The sequence below is a fragment of the Elgaria multicarinata genome, chromosome 5 (genome assembly GCF_023053635.1).
Source record: "Elgaria multicarinata webbii isolate HBS135686 ecotype San Diego chromosome 5, rElgMul1.1.pri, whole genome shotgun sequence".
Lineage (NCBI taxonomy): Eukaryota > Metazoa > Chordata > Lepidosauria > Squamata > Anguidae > Elgaria > Elgaria multicarinata.
In genome coordinates, this window is record NC_086175.1 from 130,486,605 (window position 1) to 130,510,421 (window position 23,817).

At 48.5% G+C, this 23,817-nt stretch overlaps 1 protein-coding gene across 1 annotated transcript in view; it reads left to right on the plus strand.

Moving 5' to 3' along the window:
- TENM4 (teneurin transmembrane protein 4) overlaps nucleotides 1-23,817 on the plus strand; it is a 478,872-nt gene that overhangs the window by 391,928 nt on the left and 63,127 nt on the right. Inside the window, exons 16-19 of the mRNA XM_063127306.1 lie at nucleotides 7,808-7,927; nucleotides 11,458-11,719; nucleotides 16,400-16,667; nucleotides 19,245-19,388. Coding sequence (XP_062983376.1) covers nucleotides 7,808-7,927; nucleotides 11,458-11,719; nucleotides 16,400-16,667; nucleotides 19,245-19,388 — 794 coding nt within the window. The remainder of the gene's footprint in view (nucleotides 1-7,807; nucleotides 7,928-11,457; nucleotides 11,720-16,399; nucleotides 16,668-19,244; nucleotides 19,389-23,817) is intronic.

Consider the following 23,817-nt stretch of genomic DNA (forward strand, 5'->3'; position numbering starts at 1 on the left):
TTATGAGCAATAGTTCTAACTACCGGGTAGAATTCATTCTGTTGAACCTGAGTACTACCACAAACATCTGGCCACATCACATCAGTGTTCACTCCACATCACTTCAGTGTTCACTGCAAAGGTACATCCTGTCTCACCACACTTTTTGAGAGTGTCGGTAAACTTGTAGACAGGGGTGATCCGGTGAACATTGTTTAATTGGACTTCCAGGAGGCTTCTGATAAAGTCCCTCACCAAAGACTCCGGAGCATGCTTTAATGTGGATTCCTGCATTGAGCAGGGAGTTGGATTCAATGGCCTTATAGGCCCCTTCCAACTCTACTATTCTATGATTCTATGGATCCATTCAGATATCAATATATCATAGAATCATAGAATAGCAGAGTTGGAAGGGGCCTACAAGGCCATCAAGTCCAACCCCCTGTTCAATGCAGGAATCCACCCTACAGCATCCCTGACAGATGGTTGGCCAGCTGCCTCTTGAATGCCTCTAGTATAGTTATTTAGTATTTTCTTATTAGAATCATAGAATCATAGAATAGCAGAATTGGAAGTGGTCTACAAGGCCATCGAGTCCAACCCCCTGCTCAATGCAGGAATCCACCCCAAAGCATCCCCGACAGATGCTTGTCCAGCTGCCTCTTGAAGGCCTCTAGTGTGGGAGAGCCCACAACCTCCCTAGGTCACTGATTCCATTGTCGTACTGCTCTAACAGTCAGGAAGTTTTTCCTGTTGTCCAGCTGGAATCTGGCTCCCTTTAACTTGAGCCTGTTATTCCGTGTCCTGCACTCTGGGAGGATCGAGAAGAGATCCTGGCCCTCCTCTGTGTGACAACCTTTTAAGTATTTGAAGAGTGCTATCATGTCTCCCCTCCATCTTCTCTTCTCCAGGCTAAACATGCCCAGTTGTTTCAGTCTCTCTTCATAGGGCTTTGTTTCCAGACCCCTGATCTAGGACTTCAGAGCAGCATATAGTATTAATTTTTTTATTTATTTATTAAAGCATTTGTATCCCACCCCTATATCACTGGGATCTCAGGGCGGCGTACAAATAAAATCAGAACAATGTAAACACTGATAATATACAAGGCTAAAAAGTATTGCATCATTAACTAATTAAAACCAGTAGATTTTTTTTAAAAAAAAAAAACATTTAAAAACAATTAAAACTATGTGTGGCCATGGAGAATTTAGCTCTCAAAGGGCCATGTTTTAAAGAGCCATGTTTTAAATAGGCACTGAAATGAAGCCAGTGTCTGCACCAGCCGGGCCTCCAAGGGGAAGGCATTCCACAGCTGGGGTGCCACAAAAGAGAAGGCCCTCTCCCATGTCCCACCATAATGTATGTCTCACATTGGTGGGGGGCAGAGGAGGGTTCCTCCAGCAGATTCAGGCATATGTAGGGAGAGTCCCTCCCTCAAGTATTGAGGTCCCAACTTATTTAGGGCTTGGAATGTCATTGCCAACACCTTGAATTCCGACTGGAAATGTATTAGCAGCCAATGCAATTCTTTTAAGACCGGTGTTATATGGTCTTTATAAGATGTTCCAGTGAGCAGTCTAGCTGCTGCATTTTGCATCGGCTGCAACTTCCGCGTCATCTCCAAGGGCAGCCCTACATAGAGTGCATTGCAGTAGCCTAATTGGGAAGTTACCAGTGCATGGACTACTGTGGCTAGGTTGTCCTGTCCAGGAAAGGCCGTAGCTGGGGGATCAGCCAAAGCTGACCCCAAGTACTCCAGGCCACGGAGTCTACCTGGGCCTCCAGTGACAAGGATGGATCTAAGAGTACTCCCAAGGTACACCCCTGCTCCTTCAAAGGGAGTGCAGTCCCGCCCAGAACAGGTAATTTACCCAATTCCCGGACTCGGGAACCACCAATCCACAGAGCTTCTGTCTTATCAGGATTCAGCTTCAGTTTATTAGCCTATTACAGCCTCCAGACCCTTCACCGCCCCAGATGTCTCCAATGACAAGGAGAATGTGGGGGTCATCCACAACCTAGGCCACAGCAGGACAGGTAATACCCCCTGGTTCTTACATAGGCTTCCGGGTCTAGTTTGCTTGGAAGTCCGAGACCTAGTTCAGCCTAGCGGCTTAGAGATGGAGCCATGAACCAGGAATTTCCTGTTCTAAACCAGGGGGGAAATCCAAGTCAAAATACCAAAAGATTGGGTAGAGTTCCTGATGGGCTCCAGGCCTCATTGGTGTTTCAAACCAAGATCTGTGAACCGCCCAGAGAGCTTCGGCTATTGGGCGGTATAAAAATGTAATAAATAAATAAATAAAATAGAATCTCCCCAACAATGCTGGTCCAATGCTCTACGCTATACAACACTGAAACACAGGATTTGTGGAGATGACTGAATTAAGAACTACAAAGTGTTTTGCATTTCCAAAACCTGGCATAAAAATGATTCAGTAACAAATCAAAGCTTAGGTGCTTTGCAACTTCTTTACATGAAAAGGGAAGGCTAGAACCAACTGACGGGGGAGGGGGCACCTCAGGGACTTTTCTTTATTAGCTTGTTATTATTTCCTAACCATCAAGATCAATTTATGTTTAGGATCAGTTGAGCAAGACACATTGTACAGTACTGGCTTTTGTGAGCGATAAACTCAACACGGCTTGATGCAGAACTTTCCATTTAACCCAAGAGAAGGGGGATGGGGGGACATTAACTTAATCTCCTGGTGAATTATGCATCGCTTGGTAATATGACAGGCTAAAATTACTGCATGCATAAATTACCATCCGCTTTCTTGAAATTTAGTAGTGAACTTTTATTCCCAAATATTAAGCAACTCCAAAAGGAGTTGTTGTTTTAAGTAGGGGGAAATCTCAAGGATAGACTCCTTAAAAATACTGACTAAATAGTTATTTTCAATGGATAGAGATCTTTCCAAGCTTGCATCAAAACAATTTCCAAAATAACTGTAAAAGGCAGGCAAATTCCTAGGAGGAAAAGGTTAATAATTCAGCAGATTGCTGAATCTTTAGCTACTGGGGGTGGGTGAGTGGGTGGAATTACCAACTATAAATTCCATATTGGCAAGGCTCGAGTGATTGAAAGAGATCTCCTCCTATTAACAGGAGATATAATTTTATGTACATTTATCGAGAGACTTTCCTGGCCCGTGCAGAGGGAGTCTTTGCTGTACCGCTTAGCTTGTTTGCAATGTAATTGCATTTAGACCAAGGTCTTCTGAAGGAAATGACTGACTAAATTAGCATTAACCAGGTTCCTGTGGGGCTCGGTGCATTGTGGGTAGACCGTCTTGCCTCCAGAAAGGACAAATTGACCCGAGAGAGGCCAGATGCTTACAAGGCATGGTGTTAATTGGTTTTCCCAAATGGGGCAAATTTTATCACTTGGGAAAATGAAATTTAAAAGAGAGAGAGAAAAAACATCAGGCAAAGTGTAGGATGTAATATCTTCATCATTTTACCTCCTCCCATCCTTCTTGCCTCTCCTTAGACACATGCAGATAAGTCTTGGCTACCTCCATCTTCTTTTTAAGACCTTATTCGGGGCAGGTCTATGCACATAGGAGGATGCGGTGGTAGAGTGAAGTGTAACGGTTGCGCACAAGCTGCAGCTTGGCCATGGGATACTGTCCCGGCTCAGTCCCGGCTCCACAAGCAGCATCTAGCACCAAGAAAAGGAGCCAAGGTCTGGCCTCCACATACCCTCAAGCCCCAAGAAAATGCAAATCCTTTGAACTCCATGAAGGAGGCAGGCAGTCAAACTTCCTGACTCTTAGAGCAGTACGACAATGGAACCAGTTACCTAGGGAGGTTTTGGGCTCTCCTACACTAGAGGCCTTCAAGAGGCAGCTGGACAACCATCTGTCAGGGATGCTTTAGGGTGAATTCCTGCATTGAGCAGGGGGTTGGACCCGATGGCCTTGTAGGCCCCTTCCAATTCTACTATTCTATGATTCTATGAAATACGATTCCAGTTCTCCAACACTTTAGACTCTAGAGAGCAAGCAAGAATAGAGACCCAGATAAAGGAAAGCTAAACCAGTGGGTCCACTACCTGAAAGGCTGAGGCTTCTGATCAAACTCTGCTCAAATTTCCCAGCAGAACTAGAACCTAGGAAGATTTCTTATAACAAATCCGTTGCCTTCCAGGTGTTTAGGGCCACATAGGAAGATAAGGAGAGCCATGCTGGATCAGACTAAAGGTCCACCTAGTCCTTCTGTTCACACAGTAGCCAACCAGCTGCCCATGGGAAACCCACAAGCAGGACACGGGTGCAACAGCACCCTCCCACCCATATTCCCCAGCAACTGGTGTACATAGGTTTACTGCCTCTGACACTGGAAGTAGCAGCGAGCCATCAGGACTAATAGTGGGAGTTATACTCCAAAACATCTGGAGGCTACCAAGGGCATGTCTATACGAGGGGTTATCCTGGGGATTGTCCCAGGATCATCCCTGTGCGTCCACACGACACACAGGGGATCCCAGGGGCAGGAAGGGATGATCCCTCCCTTTCCCCAGGATAACTGGGACGGCTTTAATCCCGACTTTTCCTGCGGTCTTGGGATTGTCCCAACACCGTGGGACGTGTGGGCAGCTGTCCCGGTTTCGTCCCAGCTCCTCTCCAGTAAACGCGAGGAGCCGAGAAACGGGCATGGGGCACAGAGCTCTTCAGGAGCTCTGTGCCCATCGGGAGCGGGATCTTTTTTTAAATAAAACAAACACCTTACCTTTTCGATGGAGCGCTCGTGCGCCCATCTTCAATTTAAAAACAAAACAAAATGGCAGGCACCACATCCTCTTCTTCCCGGGACGTCACGCGCCGCGTGTGGACTGAGGGGAAGGATCTCTTGATCACCATATCGCGAGATCCTCCCCCTCCCCGCCCTAGGTCTAGACATGCCCCAAGTTTCTTATCCCTGATGTAACTCATTATTGTCTACACCACAACACACCTTTAGCTTCAAACATGCATTTGGGGAGCAACTTCTTAATTGTTTACTGTAGACTTGTACGGTGGGAGTTCTGCTGTTGCGGCCCTGCTTAGATCAAGCTGCGAACCAGTAATAGGTCCTGATTTACCATCTGAAGACCAATAGTCTAAACTGACTGGCATTGGCTGTCCAGGGTTTCACGTGTGTGGGTGTGGGTGTGTGGGGGGGGTGTCTTTCCCAGTCCTACCTGGAAATGTCAGGACTTGAAGATGGGGCCTTTTGCATGCAACGCTTCTGCTCCACCAGTGCGCTACAGCCCTTCCCAGATGATAAGAACATCAGACAAGCCCTGCTGGATCAGACCAAGGGTCCATCTAGTGCAAGCACTCTGTTCACACAGTGGCCAGCCAGCTGTTGACCAGGAACCCACAAGCAGGACATGAGTCCAACAGCAACCTCCCAGCCATGTTCCCCAGCAACTGGTATTGAGAGGCATACTGCCTCTGTTACTTGGAGGTAGCACGTAGCCATCAGAACTAGAAGCCACGGATAGCCTTCTCCTCCAGGAATTAGTCAACCCCCTGTCACGACTCAGGCCTCCCACACCAGGCCTTGATGCACACGAACCCTCCTCAAGCCAAGGCCACCACCACTTGAACAACCTGAGGGCAGGATAAAACACAACCTTTCCCTCATATGAGAGTCTAAAGGCTAGAATCGGAAAAGGTTTTACTGTGTATGTAACAAGCTGAAGGTTATATATAAGGTGTTTACGATAGTAACTGTAGAGCAGGTGATAAAGCCAAGCAGACACGTGGTCTGAGGTAACAAAACAAAACAAAATGTTTATTTTTATTTAACAGATCTTATTTACTTCAAATTCAAGTTAACCTGCTTAATCTAGTTTTAATAAAAACAGTTATCGTAAATCTCTTAAAATCTTATCTCCTTTCACTCTCCACACCACTGACACTCCCAACCCACTAACTAACCAGCTCTAGACTCCCCCCCCCCATTTATACGCCTCCCCCCCTTTCACAGCATCATCAGCCACACCTGTAACGGAAGTCAGGTTCCACCTGACAACCCTGCAAGGTAGGCTTCTGGACCAAACGTCCCAAACTCCCAGCAAACTACTTCCCAAACCACTTTGTCCACAACCGGGACGAGTCAGAGATTCAGGGAATAACACACAAACTCACATTTAGGGTCCAAAGCAATTTTTTTGCAATCACTAAAACTCACACGTAAGGCCTTGGTCAGACAAAACAACCTCATATAAAGGGAAAGGGGAGGAGGAGACATGGGGAAAAGGAGGAGTGAGGAAAGAAGGGGAGGAAAAGCTCTAATCTCTAGCCATTACCCCAAGAAACAATCATATGTCCCCACACCCAGCCGAAACGACGGCTGGCCTTTTCCGGGATACCCACACACGTTTTAAATCATAAAAACCTTTCTAATTCCGAGGAACCCCCTCCTGGTTACCTCGGACCTCATCTTCCCAGTTGACATACACTCACACCACCAAGGAAGATGGAGGGCTTTCGTCATAGAGCGTTTTATCTCTTTTTGGGACCCTTGGTCCCATGACCCTAACAAACAAAGCCCTTCTCGGACTTTTGCCCACCCCCTCCCCGAGGGGCCAGGCCACCTCTTTTTCCCACGGCTGAATCCAGTTAGCTTGTCCACCACCCTGATCATCTCCAGGTGCTGGTGGGAGTTAGCCTGGTTTGAGGCAGGGATGACCTTGGCTGGCAGCAAACCAACTTTTGCCTGCCCCGCCCAAACCTGACATAGCCTCTTTGAAACAATAGGCCATAGATCACACATAGGGGCAGATTTTACCACCCCATAACAACAACAGGTTTAGAGGCACAAGTTTGCAGCCCTGTCCTTCACAACACCCACTCAGTCCAACATTCTGCACTCACTAGAATCATAGAATCATAGAATAGCAGAGTTGGAAGGGGCCTACAAGGCCATCGAGTCCAACCCCCTGCTCAATGCAGGAATCCAACCTAAAGCATCCCTGACAGATGGTTGTCCAGCTGCCTCTTGAAGGCCTCTAGGGTGGGAGAGCCCACAACCTCCCTAGGTAACTGATTCCATTGTCATACTGCTCTAACAGTCAGGAAGTTTTTCCTGATGTCCAGCTGGAATCTGGCTTCCTTTAACTTGAGCCTGTTATTCCGTGTCCTGCACTCTGGGAGGATCGAGAAGAGATCCTGGCCCTCCTCTGTGTGACAACCTTTCAAGTCTTTGAAGAGTGCTATCATGCCTCCCCTCGATCTTCTCTTCTCCAGGCTAAAACTGCCCAGTTCTTTCAGTCTCTCTTCATAGGGCTTTGTTTCCAGACCCCTGATCATCCTGGTTGCCCTCCTCTGAACACGCTCTAGCTTGTCTGCGTCCTTCTTGAATTGTGGAGCCCAGAACTGGACGCAATACTCTAGGTGAGGCCTAACCAGTGCCGAATAGGGAGGAACCAGTACCTCACGTGATTTGGAAGCTATACTTCTATTAATGCAGCCCAAAATAGCATTTGCCTTTCTTGCAGCCATATCGCACTGTTGGCTCATATTCAGCTTGCGATCTACAACAATTCCAAGATCCTTCTCGTTTGTAGTATTGCTGAGCCAAATATCCCCCATCTAGACATACAAAGCCCAGACATACCTGAGGGAACCGAACTGTGGGGTAACGCCACACCTCCTTTTAAAACCATCCAAATATGTGACCATGGCCGATCAGACTGCAGCTGGCCAGCAAGCAACGCATGGCACTGATGCACTCAAACAGGTAGTCCATGCTCTTTAAATCGGAAGGTGATCTTCTCCCTATTGACAGAATCACCACCTCACCCCTTCCGTTTCTTTACCTCTTTCAGCCACCCTTGTGTGATTCGTGGGCAAGTGATGACATCAGACGGGACCCCGCTTGTCGGCGTGAACATCAGCTTCGTCAACAACCCCCTTTTTGGTTACACCATCAGCAGGCAAGATGGGAGGTATGTAACTTCCTTCTGTGTGTTGAAGCATGTGCTTTCTTCAGAGCAGAATCCTGGCTACAGACAAAAACTGGATCCAGGGGGTGGTAGTTATTAATCCTTCCCAAAACATAGGCTCTTATATGTCTGAACCCACAAGGTTGAAACTATTCCAGATTAAGAAAGGCAAAATTTACCCCCAAGAAAGGGAATTTCTGGGTGGATCAGCTCAACCGACAGCGAAGACATTAATGATGGGCTGTAGTGACATCCCATGCGTTGCAAACAGTGGGCTCTGCTACCCGTCTCGGGGAAATCCTCTCCGTCGGTACTGGTTTTATTTACTTATTATTTATTTAAACTATTTCTTGGCCGCCTCCCAAGGCGGGAGCCCTCCCAAGGCGGCATACGACAATAAAACTCACATCGTAAAAACCGCTACGGTAATGAAAGCCGTAAAAACAGCAACAGCAGCTGGCACATAGCTTTGCACTGGTCTTCGGATGCCACAAAGGGGGGGGTGGCTGTGCCTTCTGCTGCAGCCCACCGCGTCCCTTGGGCATCACGGCTGCTGCTTTCCACCCAAGCACCGGAATCACAGGACGCTGTTAACAGCAAAGACGCACTCCTTGGTGAAAGTCCAGCAGTGCCAGGGCAATGGTGGTTCCCTTGGAGGAAGGCTAGGGACCTGTGGCTGGAGATTGCTGCCTCATTAGAGTCATTCATAGGAATGAACTGCAAAAGTGACTCTTGTTTTACCATTGACTAGGTAACTTCAGGAAGTCTGGAGGCCATTTTCCCCCATGAACACCCCTCCCAAGCAGGCCACACACACACACACTTCTACACCATGGTTGTTGCAAACAAGTCAATTTTGACCCTTTGGGGGCTCCATATCAGTTATGGAAGCCATTTCATTTGCTCCCCAAAACAGATTTCCATGGGGGGTCCCCCTGAATTTGGGGGGTGACGGGGGCCGTCCTGGTGGGGGGTCGTGGGGCCCACATGTGGCTAACTCCTGAGGTAGACCCAAAGGCGATATACTACAGAAGAGTTTTCACAAAGGCCAGGCCTCCACAAAGGCAACACTTCTATGCCGTTCGGGTTTTTGAGAGTTTTGTCAGCGTCAATTTCAGTTCCACCACTGGGGTTCTTTCTCTCTCTCTGTCTCTCTTTCTTTCGTCACTGCTCGGTCCCATCAAGGGGCATGTCTACATTATGGGAGGGAGCTGGGAGGATCTCACGATATGCTGATCACGAGATCCTCTCTCCCCCCCCCCCCCACGATGGCCCTGGAGTCGTCCTGTCCCGGTTCTTTCCCTCTGATGACCCCCGCTACTCACGGGGAAGAGGGAAGAAGCCAGGATGGATGGCCGCACCACCCGCGGTCCTTGGGATCGTCCCAGGACCACGGGGAAAAAGGGCCTGCCGATATCCCGGGGAAATGGAGGGATCATCCCTCCCTGTTCCCAGGATCCCTTGTGCGTCACGTGGACGCACAGGGATGATCCCGGGACGATCCCCGGGGTATCGACTGGTGTAAACATGCCCAAGGTATCTTCCAGCCAAAGGCAGGAGCTGATGAGCAGCCACGTCTCCCACAATGCAATGCAGTCCCTGTGTTTCCGCAGCTGTCGAGGCTGCCTCTGACATGAGATCGATGCTTCTCCTTTTCTGTCAGGTTTTCCGGCTGGTCCGAAAGGAAAGGCGCATTTTCCTCCCGGCTGCTCTTCACATGCCTCCTTCCCAAAGCTCATTAGACTTCGCTTGCTCCTAGCAATTCTGCTCATCAATGAGCAAAGGGGAGGTGTTTCCATAAATAGTTCCATAGATGTAATCCCCCCCCACTTGTTTAGTATTTAAAAGAAAAACACCACAACTCTTTCTGTAATTCCTCACACCCCATCTTTTACTGCTCAGCTTTGGCCTGAGGCGGCTTTCAAGACTGTGCCGAACGCTAACTAAGGCCATTGCTAGACGAGACGTTAGCCTGGTGTGAGGCCCGGTCTCCCTCCTGTGCATCCAGATGACGCACAGGGGATCCTGGAGTCAGGCCGGGCTAAGTCCTCCCTTAACCCGGGACAACCGGATGCGGTTATGGCCTGGCTTTTCTGCAGCCCCGGGCTAGAAAGTCTAGCAGGGTCCTTGGCTTTTCCTGCTTGCTTACTCGCGAGTAGCCGGGGGAAGCCACGAACTTGACACAGCGCTCATAGGAGCGCTGTGCCCATCGGGCCGGGGGGAGAATCACGGGAGGGGGGGAGATGGGGCCAGGGGAAAGACCAGACCCGGCAGGAGAGGGGGGGGAGAAGAATGGGGACGGGCATCGGGGACGGGGTGGAAGAAGGATGGGGACAGGGCCTGGCGAGCGGGGACGGGCATGGCGGACGGGGGGGAAGAAGGACAGGGGACAGGGCATGGGGGATGGGCATGACGAGCGGGGATGGGGACGGGCATGGCGGACGGGGGATGAGCGTGACGAGCGGGGACGGGGATAGGCATAGCGAGCGGGGGGAGGACGAGCGGGCGGGGGGGCATCAGGCATTGTGGGGGGGGGAAATCAGGGGCAGGGGGAGCAGGGAACCCTTTATTTTAAAAAAAAAACTACCTGGTACGGCGGTGCGCTCCTGCGCACATGGCCCTTTAAGTGTAAAAAAAAATGCCGGACGCAACAGGGCTTTCCCTTACCCCGTCGCGTGTTACGTCTGGAAAAGGGCGACGGCTTGCGCTAGCTGTAGCGTGCCATCGCCCCTACTCCCCACCGGATTATGTGCAAGGCCCTAACTGTTAAAAGGCCCTAACTGTTAAAAACGCCCTCATCAAGGCTTAAATGCTGTTCAGTTTGCTGTCAAGCAAGAAACGAGGCTTTTATAAGCCAGCCAGTGGCCTGGGTCTGGGCATTTGATGCCCCTACTTGAATTGCAGGATAAACGCCTACTTTAAAGGGGGGGAATTGAAAAGTAGAAGTTTTGTTTTCACTTGATGGACAAGAGTAAATCTACCCTGTCTTGATCGCCCGTTTGGACTGACCCCAGGCCTCATCTCCTAGACTCCAAATGAGGCTTCTCACTATTGATTTTATTCCTTCGGTTCTGTCTCTTGCGTCTAATCTACACCAAGCAGGATATTGCACTATGAAAGCGGTGTAGAAAAGGCAAGCGCCACACTATTGCTTTATAGCAGAACTGAAGTGTACTGACAACTGTTGGGGCCCATTGACAAATTGCATATACCGTGTTCATACCACTATATCCTGCTTGGTGTGGCTCCTGCCCTTATATACCGCTTTCATACCACTTCCATAGTGCAATATCCTGCTTGGTGTAGGTTAGGCCTTGGTCACACTCTAGTGATGGAATTCCCCAGTGGAGATGCAAGGGAAGGGGAAAACCATGGTAGGGTGACCCTACGGAAAGGAGGACAGGGCTCCTGTATCTTTAACAGTTGTATTGAAAAGGGAATGTCAGCAGGTCTCATTTGTAGGCAAGCAGCACCTGGTGAAATTCTCTCTTTCCCTTTTTTTTAAAAAAAGCATCTTGTGTTTCTGCCCACAGTTTCGACCTTGTCACTAACGGCGGGATCTCCATCATCTTGCATTTTGAGCGGGCGCCCTTCATTACCCAAGACCACACCCTCTGGCTGCCATGGGATCACTTCTTCGTCATGGAGACTATAGTCATGAGGCATGAAGAGAACGACATCCCCAGCTGTGACCTCAGCAACTTTGCCCGGCCTAATCCCGTGGTCTCGCCGTCTCCCCTGACGGCCTTCGCCAGCTCCTGCTCAGAGAGAGGCCCTATCGTGCCAGAAATCCAGGTACGCAAAGTTTTTAAAATGCAAGCTAAAATTCTCAGGTGGCCTAATTCTCTCCCCGGTAACAAACCTCCACATGGTACAGTTGTAAGATTCTGTGACCGAAGCCGTGACAGTTAAAAGTGGTATAAAACTCTTACCAGTTCGTAGTGTAGATATTTATTTATTGCATTTGTATACCGCCCCATAGCCGAAGCTCTCTGGGCGGTTCACATAAGATAAAAACACTTAAAAAAAATATACAAAAATTAAAAAACCCAAGAACATGCAAAATGCACATACATTTAAAACCACTATAACAATTTGACAAACGATGAGCCAAAAACCAGACCCAGGCTCATTACATATTACTAAATGCATGGGAGAAGAGAAAAGTCTTGATCTGGCGCCGAAAAGATGACAATGTCGGTGCCAGGCAGGCCTCGTCAAGGAGATTGTTCCACAGTTGGGGGGCCACCACGGAGAAGGCCCTCTCTCTTGTCGCCACCCTCCGAGCTTCCCTCAGAGTAGGCACCCGGAGGAGGACCTTAGATGTTGAGCATAGTGTACGGGTAGGTTCATGTCGGGAGAGGTGTTTCCCTCAGGTATTGTGGTCCCAAGCTGTGTAAAGTCCCCAGCACCTTGAATTGGACTCGGAAACATACAGGCAGCCAATGCAAGCGGTCCAGAGTGGAACTTATATGCTCAAACCTTCTGGTCTCGGTTATCAATCTGGCCACTGCATTTTGCACAAGCTGCAGCTTTCGAACCGTCTTCAAAGGCTGCCCCACGTAGAGCGCATTGCAGTAATCTAATTTGGAGGTTACCAGAGCGTAGACAACTGAAGCCAGGTTATCCCTGTCCAGATAGGGGCGTAGCTGGGCCACCAACCGCAGCTGGCAAAAGGCACTCCATGCCACTGAGGCCACCTGGGCCTCAAGTGACAGAGATGGTTCTAGGTGAACCATCAAGCTATGAACCTGCACCCTCCATCTGGTCACAGAACCACCCACTAGCAGCATCTCAGTCTTGACTGGATTGAGCTTCAGTTTATTAGCTCTCAGAGATGTACCTTATGAGTCATATATGTACCTTATGAGTCTGAAGAGCTGCCATTTTGGAGTTTTCCCCCATAAAGTCGCCGTTTTATGCCACATCCTGTCCAAAGCTTTCCATTGCATTACCACTGTTTTTTCCCATGGTTTGACCTTTCCTCTGAAACAGCAGTCAGTCAATAAAGACAGACCACAGTGGAGAGAAGTAATAATTTCCTAACATGGCATTGGACAAGATGTGAGGGGGGAAATGTTTCCTTTGTAGTTATTTTTGCCTGGTTCTCTCCTGTGTTGGCTGGCTGTGAAGAGAGATTGCATTAAAGGGCTACTTCCTTTTCCCCAACCTTCTCAGCTTTACCACAGCTCCCAGCATGCCTGGCAACTAAGCTTGTAAAATGCGTTTTTTTCAAAAATGATTCGTGCCTTTTCCCACTTCTGTTGTCTTTCGCCCTACCGATGTGTCGAGTTACATAAATTGAAAAGGTGGCATTGGGGAAAGTAAATACGTCCAAGAGCAAGGATATAGCACTCAAATGGTTTGCTGAGAGATGTTGAGCTGCGTGGCTTAGCAGTTATCCTTTTCAGGAAATATTTCCAGTCTCTAGCAGTAGCTTGTGGGGGTAGATAAAAAAATTAACAGTTCATTCTTTTTTTAAAGTAGGGCTGCTGCCCAGTGGAAAAATCTTAGTTAATTCAATATTTATTTATTTCATTTGTTACATTTATACTCCATCTCTCCATAGAAATTGCCCAAGGCAGCTAACAACAATAAAATCCACCATAAATTCAGAGGGAGAGAAATAACATATCAAATAAGCAATATAAAAATGTTTAAAAATCAGATAAGAGGATACATGAATGCCAACCAGTTAAACATCATTAAAATGGAATATATATATATATATATATATATATATATCGACCCTGTTCAGCTGACACGTTAAGCAACGGTGGTTAAGCATTTTGAGCTAAACATTAGGGCCAGGATCTCTTCTCGATCCTCCCAGAGTGCAGGACACGGAATAACGGGCTCAAGTTAAAGGAAGTCAGATTCCGGCTGGACATCAGGAAAAACTTCCTGACTGTTAGAGCAGTACGACAATGGAATCACTGACCTAGGGAGGTTGTGGGCTCTCCCACACTAGAGGCCTTCAAGAGGCAGCTGGACAACCACCTGTCAGGGATGCTTTAGGGTGGATTCCTGCATTGAGCAGGGGGTTGCACTCGATGGCCTTGCAGGCCCCTTCCAACTCTGCTATTCTATGATTCTATGTCATGTGAACCATGACTTAGCATGTCGTGCGAACCATTCTTAACCATGGTAGCTACATGACTACAGTGGGCCTGTTCAGACGACACACTAAGCCATGGTTAGGCCGCTCACCATGGTTAGTGAGCATGTTTAAACGGTGATTATGTAGCCACCATAGTTAGGAATGGTTCACACCACACAGTGGGCCTGTTCAGATGACACTTCAGGCTCTGTGGTTAGCGAAACTGTGGTTCTCTGGGGTTAGCACTAACTACAAGCCATGCTGTCACACACAACACTTTAAGCCACGGTTAGAGCTGCTAACCCTGCTGCAGACAGGCCGACTGTGATTAGATCTCCCCTCCCACTGAGGCCAGAGACAGAAGCTCCCCTCCCTATCAACGGTCAGCAGCTAATGAAGATCTCACCTACTGAACCACCTCACCAGCCACCTCTGTGAAAGGCTCAAGCCATTTAAGAAGCCATTGGTTACAGGCATAGCCCTCAATTGTGCCTGGACCTCTTATGTCCAAATTAAACAACACCTAAGAGCTAATCATAGATTAACTGTGAATTTTTTTAACCCACAATTAACCAGGTTCAAAGTTATTTATATTTTTATTTATTTATTACATTTTTATACCGCCCAATAGCCGAAGCTCTCTGGACGGTTCACAAAAATTAAAAACATTGTTGTTGTTTATTCGTTCAGTCGCTTCCGACTCTTCGTGACTTCATGGACCAGCCCACGCCAGAGCTTTCTGTCGGCCGTTGCCACCCCCAGCTCCCCCAAGGTCGAGTCCGTCACCTCCAGAATATCATCCATCCGTCTTGCCCTTGGTCGGCCCCTCTTCCTTTTGCCTTCCACTTTCCCTAGCATCAGCCTCTTCTCCAGGGTGTCCTGTCTTCTCATTAGTACTTCAGTTTTGCCTTTAATACCATTCCCTCAAGTGAGCAGTCTGGCTTTATTTCCTGGAGTATGGACTGGTTGGATCTTCTTGCAGTCCACGGCACTCTCAGAATTTTCCTCCAACATCACAGTTCAAAAGCATCTATCTTCCTTCGCTCAGCTTTCCTTATGGTCCAGCTCTCACAGCCATAGGTTACTACGGGAAATACCATTGCTTTAACTATGCGGACCTTTGTTGTCAGTGTGGTGTCTCTGCGCTTAATTATTTTATCAAGAGGAACATAATAAAACATCCAACAAGCTAAAAACCCAAATACAAAATACAATATAAAAAGCACAACCAGGATAAAACCACACAGCAGAAATTGATATAGGATTAAAATACAGAATTAAAACAGCAAAGTTTAAATTTAGATGTTAAAATACTGTTAAAAAAATACCATGTAGGCACCAGGCGGACCTCTCTGGGGAGCTCGTTCCACAGCCGGGGTGCCACAGCGGAGAAAGCCCTCCTCCTAGTAGCCACCTGCCTCACTTCCTTTGGCATCACAGAATAGCATCCTTTGGGCCAACGGTGGTGTATGCAACCCCGGCAAATCATGGGTCCATTAATCCACAATTTGCCACCATTATGTGTGAACCAGAACCATATGAAGCCAGCGAGCTCATGCTGGAGCACCATTTCTGGGTTTGGGAAATCCCAGTCAAGAAGCAGATCACTGGATTCCTGTGCCGACTCAGACTTCCAGACAGTCTGGAACATTGCTTTCAAGAACTCTTGAAGCCATGAATGAGAATCATAGCTTCCAAATCTTCAGTTTACCAGATCAAAATTCCCAGGACACTATAGAGCTGTTGCATACATTTTGTACATAAAGACATCTGCTATGGCAGCTGAAATGCTTCCCACGGCCTGAGTTTGATCCCAGCGGAAGCTGGTTTCAGGCAGCCGGCTCGGGTCGGCTCAGCCTTCCATCCTCCCGAGGTCGGTAAAATGAGTACCCAGTTAGCTGGGGGAAAGGGAATAACGGCCAGGGAAGGCAACGGCAAACCACCCCGCTATAAGGCCTGCCAAGAAAACGTCAGCGAAAGCTGGCATCCCTCCAAGAGTCAGTAACGACTCAGTGCTTGCACGAGAGGTTCCTTTCCTTTCCTGTAAGGGGCATCTCCCAACCTTAGTAGGACAATGAGGTCCTAAGCGTGATAAGTATTTGAAGCTCAACTCCCAAAATGTAGAGCGTTGAAAACATATGAGAAATGTCCCTTGGCTTCCAGGAACAATTCTATAAAATTGTTTGCACTTTTTATTATCGATGTGTTTTATGTGGGTGTATAAAACAAGAATTCTAGCCGTTGTATTATTAAAAGCAACGACATAAGCAACTCAGAAATTACAGCTCCACCGATATTTCTCAGCCTGCTCGGTATGTGATTTAATAACACTCCTCTCTCTTTTTTTGTGGCGGTTGGTGTTTTTCTTTACCCAGGCCTTGCAAGAAGAGATTAAAATTTCAGGCAGTAAAATCAAGCTGAGCTACCTGAGCAGCCGTACGTCTGGCTACAAATCAGTCCTCAGGATCAGCTTGACCCATCCGACGATCCCGTTCAACCTCATGAAAGTCCACCTCATGGTAGCCGTGGAGGGACGCCTTTTCAGGAAGTGGTTTGCTGCAGCCCCGGATCTCTCGTACTACTTCATATGGGACAAGACCGACGTGTACAATCAGAAGGTGTACGGGTTATCGGAAGTCTTTGGTAAGATGCGGCTATATCCTCACCCGTGAGCCTGCATGTCCATTCCGGTTGGCCAAGGAGGCTGCTTTGCATGTCCCACTACAATCTGAAGCACGCTCGTCAGGGGGCATGTCTAGACCTGCCGATATCCCGGGGATCGCCCAGGGACCATCCATGTGCGTCTACATGACGCACAGGGGATCCCTGGAGCAGGGAGGGATGATCCCTCCCTTGCCCTGGGATATTGGCATACCCTTAAATCCCGTTTTTCCCTCGGGCTCATCCTGAGACCGCGGGAGATGTGGCCAGGCGTCCCGTTTTTGCCCCTGCTCCTCACAAGTAACTGCGAGGAACGGGGCATGGAGCGCCACAGGAGCTCTGTGCCCATCGGGGGTGGGGTGGGGGGAGAGGGAGGGTTGTTTTTTTATTAAAAAAAGGTACGTTTTTTAAAAAAGGTGGGCGCAACGTCCTTTTCCTCCCGGGACGTCGCGCGTGCATGTAGACTGAGGGGGATAATCTCACGAGCATCATATCACGAGATCATCCCCCTCCACCCCCCCTGGTCTAGCCATGCCCAGGGACACATGTGAGGGTGTTCTCTGTTGCTGCCCTTGTCCTGTGGAACTGTCCCGGGACAGTCCTCTGCCCCGGGAGAACTGTCTGGCTCCTCCCTTGACGCTCCTCTGTCACTGCCTGAAGACTTTCCTTTTCTCCCAGGCATTCAACAGCTTACGCTGAGTTTAACTGACTCCAATAGCTTTGGCCTGGTTGAGTGTTTAAAATTTGTTTTAAATGTTACCTGGGTTGTTGTTTTTTAATGTTTTTAAATCTTGTGTATCGAATTGTAATGTTCAGTCTTTTTAATCCAATCTTTTTAATCTTTGTAAACCCCCCAAAGAGCTTCGGCTATCGAGCGGCATATAAATGTAATAAATTATTATTATTATTATTATTATTATTATTATTATTATTATTATTATTAAATAATTTTTATTCTGCCAGGCCTTTGACCTGAGTGATGCCTGACGTCATCTCCCTGGCTCTTTGTGCTTCGTTTTTTCAATCTGCTGCTCCTTGTTGCATTCTTATGTCTGTTGTTGTTGGGCGTGGGGATTAGTTTGATTGCTTTGAACCTTTTAATGTAATCTGCTTTGAGGGTTTATATTGTAATAGAAAGCCAAGAAAGATGACAACAGCAACAACAGTGTAGCAGATGTCCATAACAGAAGTCCCATTAATTTTAATAGATGTGGAATGGGGAAGGGATAGAAAATTTGAGTCTTTTCCCCCCCACCCAAAACATCACCTCTCACACCCACTCACTAACTGAATATTCTGGTCCCTCTCACAATGGCCATAACCACAGGCCTCCATCCATCACCCAGGCCATTGTCATGGTCAGAACAAGGAGTGTTCCTGCTTGCTTCTTCCAAAACTGGCTCTGCCCTCTGTTACTCCAGACAAGCAGCATCCCCAAAACCCTGAGGAAGGGAGGCAAAGAACATTCACTCCTCACCCAAAAGCCCACAGATTGCCATGAGATATGATAGAGGTGTACAGAATTATGCATGATTTGGAGAATGTGGACAGGGCAACATAAGAAGAGCCCTGATGCTGGATCAGACCAAGGGTCCGTCTAGTCGAGCACTCTGTTCACACAGGGGCCAACCGGCTGTTGGCCATGGTGCAACAGCACCCACCCACCCATGTTCCCCAGCAGCACCCTCCCACCCATGATCCCCCAAACATTTTCGCCCTCTCTCAAAATACTAGAACCCAAGGGGGTCATCCCATGAAGCTATTTGGTGGGAGATTCAGGACAGAGGAAAGGAAGGACTTCGTCACACAGCACGGAGTTAAATTATGGAATTCCCTGCCACAAGAGGTGGTGATGGCCACCAATGTGGATGGCTTTAAAAGGGAGTTGGATAAATTTGTGGAGGAGTCAGCTATCAATGGCTTCTAGTCCTGATGGCTATGTGCTACCTTCAGTATCAGAGGCGGTAAGCCTATGTACACCAGTTGCTGGGGAACATGGGTGGGAGGGTGTTGTTGCATTCATGTCCAGCTTGTGGGTTCCTGGTCAACAGCTGGTTGGCCACTATGTGAACAGAATGCTGGACTAGGTGGAACCTTGGTCTGACATTCTTCTTCTGAAAGGGCCACGTGAATTGTCCTGACAGTGTGACTTAAACGGTGAGTTCTGCATTTTGATCTTCCTCCTCCTGTCCTGCTTCAGTGAATATTTTCAGCCGCGAAAGTAGCATAAAGGAGGAAAATGCAAACTGGTAGACCTTGAGGGTTCCAAGGCTAATAAACATGTCCCTGATCTAGCAATTTTTAAATAATTAGCACATTTGTTCAACATCTATTACAGGACTGACCTTTTTTTTAATGCACAGTAGCCTTTAAAGTGGGAGGCTCTGTATGGATGTGAGAGTGTTTTGAATAAGAATTGGTTCTAGCCTGCAGAAATGCCCTCCTGCCCAACTCACCCACCCAATTAGATGTCCCTGCTATGTGCTGAGCGTGCACTTCTTAAAGTGATTAAGCGATGGGTTTCTTTTCTCTCTCCTTTTCTCTCCCTCTTGCCCTCAGTTTCGGTGGGCTATGAATATGAATCGTGTCCTGACTTGATCCTGTGGGAGAAGCGGACCGCCATGCTTCAAGGTTACGAAATCGACGCTTCCAAACTCGGAGGGTGGTCCCTGGACAAGCACCATGCGCTCAACATCCAGAGTGGTAGGTCGGCTTTTCGTACCCTCCTCCTCCTCCTCCTCCTTCTCCTCCTCCTCCTCCTCTCTCTCCCCCAATTGTAATAATAAAAATAGCACGGCTCTGACACAGTTGCACCGTGCGTAGTTGCTTTTCTGCCATTAATAATTCAGCCCCAACAAGAGGGGAGCGCCCACACTCGCACATATCTCGCTAACAAATTATTTATCGTAACCTACATATTGTGCCAACTTTTTGTGTTCGTGCATGAAGCCCGAGAGGAAGAAGAAAACAGCCTCCGCAAATCCATTGCAAGCATTTCCTTTTGACGAGAGCTTGTTCTTAGTAAGCCCGGCCATCTTTTAAAGAAAGCGTTTGAATTCCTGCATGCCCAGAGCAAAGAGGGGGACGGGATGCAGGGCACACGTACACACTGTGGCTGGCCATGCTAAACAAGGGTTTGGCTTCTGAGAGCATGGCTACACCGGGGGGTTGGAGGGATAGGATCTCACGATATGCTGATCGCGAGATCCTCCCCCTCGGTTTACACGTGGCGCGCAACGTCCCGGGAGGAAGAGGACGTCACGCCCGCCATTTTGGTTTGCTTATTTTAAATCGAAAATGAGTTTTTTGTTAAAAAAACAAAAAACCACACCTCCCGTGGTCTCAGGATCATCCTGAAACTGTGGGAAAAGTTAGGATAAAAGTGTAGGGCAATATCCCTGGGAAGGGGAGGGATCATCCCTCCCTGCCCCCGGGATCCCCTGTGCGTCATGTGGATGCACAGGGATGATCCCGGGGCGATCCCTGGGATGTCGCCCCGTCTAGCCGTGCCCTGAGAGAGCATTTTGCAAGAAAGACTGTGTAGTCCCAACAAGCAGGGGGTGAACGGAGGTAGGCCATTAAGGGACTTCCTGGAGACCTAACCCCAAAGTGATGGTTCTTCTTCGTGGTCTCTATGCATCACACATATGGGCTTTGCGCCTGCGCAGAGACCAGACCGGAACCTACTATAGCTGAGTGGAACGTTTTTGGCGGGAACCCCTCCCCCACGCTACCGCGCATGTCCAACGGGGTTCCCGCCCTTACCTCAGTTCTTCGTCGTCCGCCATTGTGCATAGACATAGAACCAACCTGCTTAGCGTTTTCTCTATTAAAAACCTTTTTTTCTTCATTCTTCTTCTTACCTTCGCTCCTCACTTTAACTTGCCTTTCTCAGCCTCTATTCTATCTAAAAAAAAAAAAAAAAAAGTTTTTGTAGTTAGATTTTTCCTCAGTGACTTCGGTCGCGTGAGGCCTTTATGGCAATCAAAGCACCATTTAGAAAGTGCGTCAAGTGTGGAGCAAAGCTTCCTCCGTCGGACGGACATTCTTTGTGTATTATTTGTTTGGGAGAGGGGCATGTGGTAGAGACCTGCCACCATTGTATGTCCTTTACCAAACAGACCAGAAAGAACCAGGCAGACCGACTCCGTTCGATACTCTGGGAAAAGGCTCTTAAGGCCACGGAGGCCCCTTCGATGGAAAGAGCTGCGGTTCACAAGTCCGTTGGCCATAAAACGGCAGTTACAAAGACTGTTACGGGAAAACCGCCAGACCGCAGCACTGAAGTGCAGGCCAGAGCAAATAGGGCTGAGATACCCCTCACGCCTGGTCGGTCTTTATCGAGTTCGATGGCTAAAGAGGTTTCTAAGAAAGCCAGAACTCTGATACCTTCTTCTGAAATGGAGAAGAAAAAGAAGAAGAAGAAAAAGAGGGACGCGGAGAAATCCACCATAGCGTCACCTCGACAGCGGGAATCGGCCAGGAGCCATTCCACCCCTCCTGCCGCGCCGACTACTTCGATACCGAGGTCACCTTCGGTATCGAGATCGATGTCGGTACCGACGGCCACGGTACCGACATGCCCTCCAAGTTTGTCCGAGGGTGAAATTCGAGATTCCGTGTCGGTAGCCTCCGTTCGGCAACCTATGAGGCCGCAAGAACTGGTACAGCCTTCTCCAAGACGGACCTCAAGAAGCGATTGGGACAGAGTATCGCAGTATTCTGATTCCCAGCCTAGATACAGCACTTATGACTGGGAAAGATACCGTCCTCAACAATATTTTCAAGGGGATCAAGGATACTACCAGCAGGAAGGTTATTATGCACAACCTCCTCCAACAACAAGAGTCTGCCAGTTGCCTCTGCCTTCTCCTTCGGCTCAGTTAATGTCGACGGTATCGACGCCTCGACACCGTGTACAGCACGCAATACCATCTGCTGCAGCCGCTACTGTGCTGCCGCAAGACGAACAACATGATCTGCAAGTGGTGACGTTATCATCACCAGAGGATAACTATCCTTCTGATTCTGAATCTCAACATTCAGTTGCCCCAGCTGCTCCTTCACCAGACGATGCAATCGAAGATGCCGATCCGTCCTCGCCTTCGGACGATATGGTACGTTTTTCGGACCATATGCTTAGGATGTCCAAAGCATTGGGACTTGACATACAGGAAACAGATGAATCGGTAGTAGACCCAATCTATGATGTGTTTCAGTCGACAACGAACCAACGTTTGGCCATTCCTGTTCCTCAAGCCTTGAAACAAACGGCTCAACTGTCATGGAAAACCCCTGCAGTGACACAGGCAACATCAAAGAGATTGGAGACACTCTATAAAGTTAAGGAAGAGGATGCACAATTTTTGCTTCAGCATCCTAAGCCGAATTCCATTGTAGTGGAATCGGCACAGGGACAGTCACAAAAGACTCATTCCGCACCTGTCGACAGGGAGGGGAGAAAATTGGACCAAACTGGCAGAAGAGTTTACTCGTCCTCATCCTTGGGCATCAGAGCGTCGGCGTATGAGGCAACTATGGCGAGATACCAGATTTTCCTTTGGGAAAAGATGGGTTCCCTATGCGAGCATCTTCCTGAGGATAAAAAGGAGCTCGCAAGAGTCTTTCAAAACGAAGCGACGGCCATAGCAAGGCAGCAATTGTCTACCGCTCGACACCAGGTGGATTGCCACTCAAAATCAATGATGGGGGCCATTTCTTTGAGGAGGCACGCTTGGCTCAGATCAGCCAATCTTACTCAGGAAACAAAGTGGAGGATAGAAAGTATGCCTTTCGATGGCGAAGGTCTATTTAATACAAAGACCGACGAGACGCTGGACTCTATCTACAAGGCGAGAACAACAGCCAAAAAGATGGGGTTTACTGCTCCTCCTCCGCAGACTCAATACCGGCAGAAAAGATGGACAAGGCCCCCGATGCAGCAACAGCATCGACCACAATATCAGCCTCAACCTCGGCAGCAGCAACAACAGCTGCAGAGGAAGAGGCCTTACCAAAGCCGATTCCAGCTGGACAAGAGGCAACCTGACTTCAGTAAGAAGCAGCGTGTTTGACTCTTCGGCCCCAGATCCACTCCCTTTTGCGAACCGCCTAGCACCCCATTACCATCAATGGGAGTCAATAACAACAGACTCCTGGGTGCTCACTATCATCAACTCGGGCTATGCCATCGAGCTCGATGCCCTTCCTCCTTTTTCCGGCGTGAAAGTAACGACTCCATCCCTTCCTCTGCTGCTCGAGGTACAGACCTTACTATCGAAAGGAGCCATCTCTCCCGTACCTGCAGAGGAAATCAACCAGGGATTTTTCTCCCGATACTTCACGGTCCCGAAGAAAGATGGAGGTCTTCGACCGATCATGGACTTAAGACAATTGAACAAGTTCATCACCCCGAGGAAGTTCCGTATGATAACGGTTACTTCAATTCTGCAACTTCTACAGAAAGGAGTTTGGTTCGCAGTGGTGGATCTGAAGGATGCGTACTTCCATATCTCCATCAGGAAGTCGCATCAAGCTTACCTTCGGTTTTCGATCGGTACATCCCAGTACCAATTCACCGTTCTTCCGTTTGGGTTGGCCACGGCACCGAGGGTCTTCACGAAGGTCATGGCGGTGGTGTGCGCCCACCTAAGGCAGAAAGGCATTTACGTTTATCCATACCTGGACGATTGGCTCCTCGTAGCGGACAACAGCGAGGCGCTCCAGTTAGACATATTAACCACCCTCAACCTGTTGGACTCGTTGGGGCTGTGGGTCAACCACGAAAAGTCCATTTTGACTCCACAGCAGAGACTGGATTTCATAGGGGTAACCCTATCCTCTCGAGACGGGAGGGCATACTTACCGTCAACCAGGGCGAACACCTTACAGCAGTTAGCCATCGATACCGAGAGCCGCCGAAAAGTTTCGGCATGGACAGTCCAGAGACTATTGGGCCTGATGGCAGCTACTACGGCAGTCATCAGATTTGCAAGACTCAGAATGAGGATACTGCAAGCCTGGTTTTTGAGGACTTTCGATCTCCGGCACGATGCTCGACGAACTTACCTTTCGATACCGAAACAAGTGAGGGCATCTCTGAAATGGTGGTTCTCGATGTCGACTCTTCTCG